Genomic DNA, 3100 nt, shown 5'->3' on the forward strand with positions numbered 1-3100 from the left:
CCCTGCTTGATTTCCAGTGACTTTTACTTCCCTCAGTCTACTTGTGTGCACATTGGTTAGTTCCAATTTATTTGAGAGTATTTGTGGTGTTTGCTTTTCCATTCTTTAGATACTTCACCTAGGATAATGGTCTCCAGTTCCTTCCAAATTGCTGCAAAAGGCATTAATTCATCCTTTTCTATGGCTGAGTAGTATTCCATGGTATACATATAGCACATTTTGTTAATTCTTTCATGAATTGATGGGCACTGGGTTGATTCCAAGTCTTTGCAGCTGTGAATTGTGCTGCAATAAATGTTTGAGTGCAGGTGTCTTTTGATTAAAATGACTTCTTTTCCATTGGGTAGATTACCAGTAGTGGGGTTGCTAGATCGAATGGTAGGTCTCCTTCTAGTTCTTTGAGTAATCTCCATACTGTTTTCCATAAGGGTTATACTAATTGCAGTCCCACCAACAGTGTATGAGTGTTTTCTCTCTTCATCTGCACTAGCATCTATTGTTTTTAGACTTTTTAATAAAAGCTATTCTATTAATAACAGGAGTAAGGTTCTCATTGTGGTTTTAATTTCCATTTCCCTGATGAGTAGAGATGTTGAGCATTTTTTCATGTTTCTTGGCCATTTGTCTATCTTCTTTCGAAAAATTTCTGTTAATGTCTTTTGCTCACTTTTAGATGGGGTTGTTAATTTTTTTCTTGTTAATTTGAGTTCTTTGTAGATTCTAGTTATTAGCCCTTTATCAGAAGTGTAGATTGTGAACATTTTGTCCCATTCAGTAGGTTGTCTGTTTGCTTTGTTGATTATTTTCTTAGCTGTGCAGAGCCTTTTAATTTAATCAAGTCCCATTTACTTAGTTTTGTTGCTGCTGTAATTGCCATTGGGGTCTTAAGTCATAAATTCTTTGCCTAGGCTAATGTCTACAAGAGTTTTTCCTACATTGTCTTCTAGAATTCTTATGTTTTAATTACTTTCATTTAAGACTTCTGCCCATCTTGAATTAATTTTTGTGAGTGGTGAGACATGGGGGTCCTGTTTCATTCTTCTACATGTGGCTATCCAGTTTTCTCAGCACCATTTACTGAATAGGTCTTCTCTTCTCCAGTGTACTTTATTGTCTGCATTGTCAAAGATCAGTTGTCTGTAGGTAGACGGTTTTATATCTGGGTTCTCTCTTGTGTTCCATTGGTCTATATCTCTATTTCTGTGCCAATATGGTGCAGTTTTGCTTACTATAGCCTTGTAGTATAGTTTGAAGTCTGGTAATGTGATGACTCCAGATTTGTTGTTTTTGCTTAGGGTTCCATGTTGTAATGGACTCAAACTTTTATTCTGCCTTTTCCAAAGTAATATATTCTCATGGAATTACAAGTTCTAAAGTCAAACTCTTGGGAGTGTCCCTGTTTGGAAGCTCCATCCTGACTAAGAAGTAGCCTGTGGTATGACATCCTGGTCTGCTCATGCCAGGTGGAATTCCACGATGATCGTCCCCAGGGAAGGGAAGTGTGGAGCATGGTGGCCATGTGGAGTGGGCAGAGGTAGGTCAGAACTGGCAGGTTCCTTAAGTGTTCATGCACCAGGCAGCCACAGAACCGGTGGAAAAGGCAGGCAGGACATGGAGCTTTGGTTGAGGTTTCAAGCACACAATGAATTTCCCTGGAAACTGTGTCTGGCCCAGTCTGGCCACAGCACTGGCAGAAGACACTGCTGCTTTCTGGGAACCTGCAGGGACCTGTGAGCAGCACAAGGCACAGGAGCATGAACTGGGGCCCTTCAACATCCACTCTAGCTTCCTCTCTCCTCTGATGTCCACTTCCATGTTAGACCACAATGATCAGTGATAATTTCCACAAGAGTCACTCATTCTTATCCATTCTCCAGCCCAGACCAGCCCTGTGAATATTCTGTTCATCAGCAGCTCCCTTTAATCTTCTAGGGAAAGAACACACATTATATAATTCAGCTTGACTGACACCCTCATAAAATTCTTCCAAAACCCACACATGATGATTTACCCCATGACTGTACACAAAATGCCCACTATGCTCCAGGCCTTGCCCTGAGTGTTCTTGGCACTGAGGGGTCTGTCCTCGCGAAGCTTGTTACAAATACTATTGACCTGCCTCACTGTGCTTACAAAGTGACATAGAGAAGACAGACCCCCATTCATGACATCATTGGAGATTATAATAACTCATGGCAAGTAGGCTATTTACCATATTGTTGCTAGGCAACATCTCACAGCAAGGTGGAACAGAGATATAAGCAATCACATCTGTGTGCTATAACCCTCTCCTCCCCAAGGACGTATTGTTTTCTTTTCTTTTTTATTTTTATTTTTTGTAATTCTTCCATCATCATAATCATAATTCTGATCTCTTGATATGTGAGAGGGACAACTATCAGGAGAAGCAGAAGAACATTTACAATTGTGAGTTTGCACCACTGTCCCATTACGGCAAGCTGAACAGACCCACAGGCCCCCAGGAAGGCTGGAGTGAAGGGCCAGGTAGGAAGAAGGGAAGACACAAAGGAGACAGGAGAGAGAGGTGAGTGTGAAGAGGTAGAGGGGGCGCTACAGAGACAGTGACAGCAACAGAAACTAGTGGGAGAAAGTGAGAGAGACAGAGAGCAGGGTGGGGTGATAGGAAAATAGAAGGTGAACGGGACAGCAGGATACAGAGATAACTAGAATTAGTGAGGGACAAAGACAATCAGAGAGAGGTTCAGGTCTCTAGAATGAAGAGGGCAGAGACAGAGAGAAGAAAAGAGACAAAAATATAAAATAGAGGAGGAGAAGAGCAGCCACGGTGGGGAGGGAGGGAAGATGGGGAGAGAGGAAACAAGTAGGGAGAGATTATGGTACAAAAATCATGATAGAGAAGGAGAGGAGGGAGGGGGATGTAGACACATAGAGAAACAAGGAATGGTACCAGAAGAGAGAACTTGAGTTAGGGGAGAGACAGGGAGAGAGAGAACCATAGAGCCACACAGATAGAAGGCTACATGTGGACACATAGAGTGCAGCATGGTTAGGAAGATAGAGATAGATACATAGAAATAGAGGCAAATACTGAGATGGAAAACATATATAAAAAGCAAAA

At 41.8% G+C, this 3100-nt stretch overlaps 1 gene segment (V, D, J or C); it reads left to right on the plus strand.

Moving 5' to 3' along the window:
* The first annotated feature begins 1476 nt into the window (after window positions 1-1476).
* LOC105820059 overlaps window positions 1477-3100 on the plus strand; it is a 70084-nt gene continuing 68460 nt past the window's right edge. The window contains 1 exon segment of the C gene segment in view: window positions 1477-1534. Within this exon segment, the coding sequence occupies window positions 1477-1534 (58 nt within the window).

This window comes from Propithecus coquereli, unplaced genomic scaffold (assembly GCF_000956105.1).
Source record: "Propithecus coquereli isolate 6110/MARCELLA unplaced genomic scaffold, Pcoq_1.0 Scaffold502, whole genome shotgun sequence".
NCBI classification, from domain to species: Eukaryota; Metazoa; Chordata; class Mammalia; order Primates; family Indriidae; genus Propithecus; species Propithecus coquereli.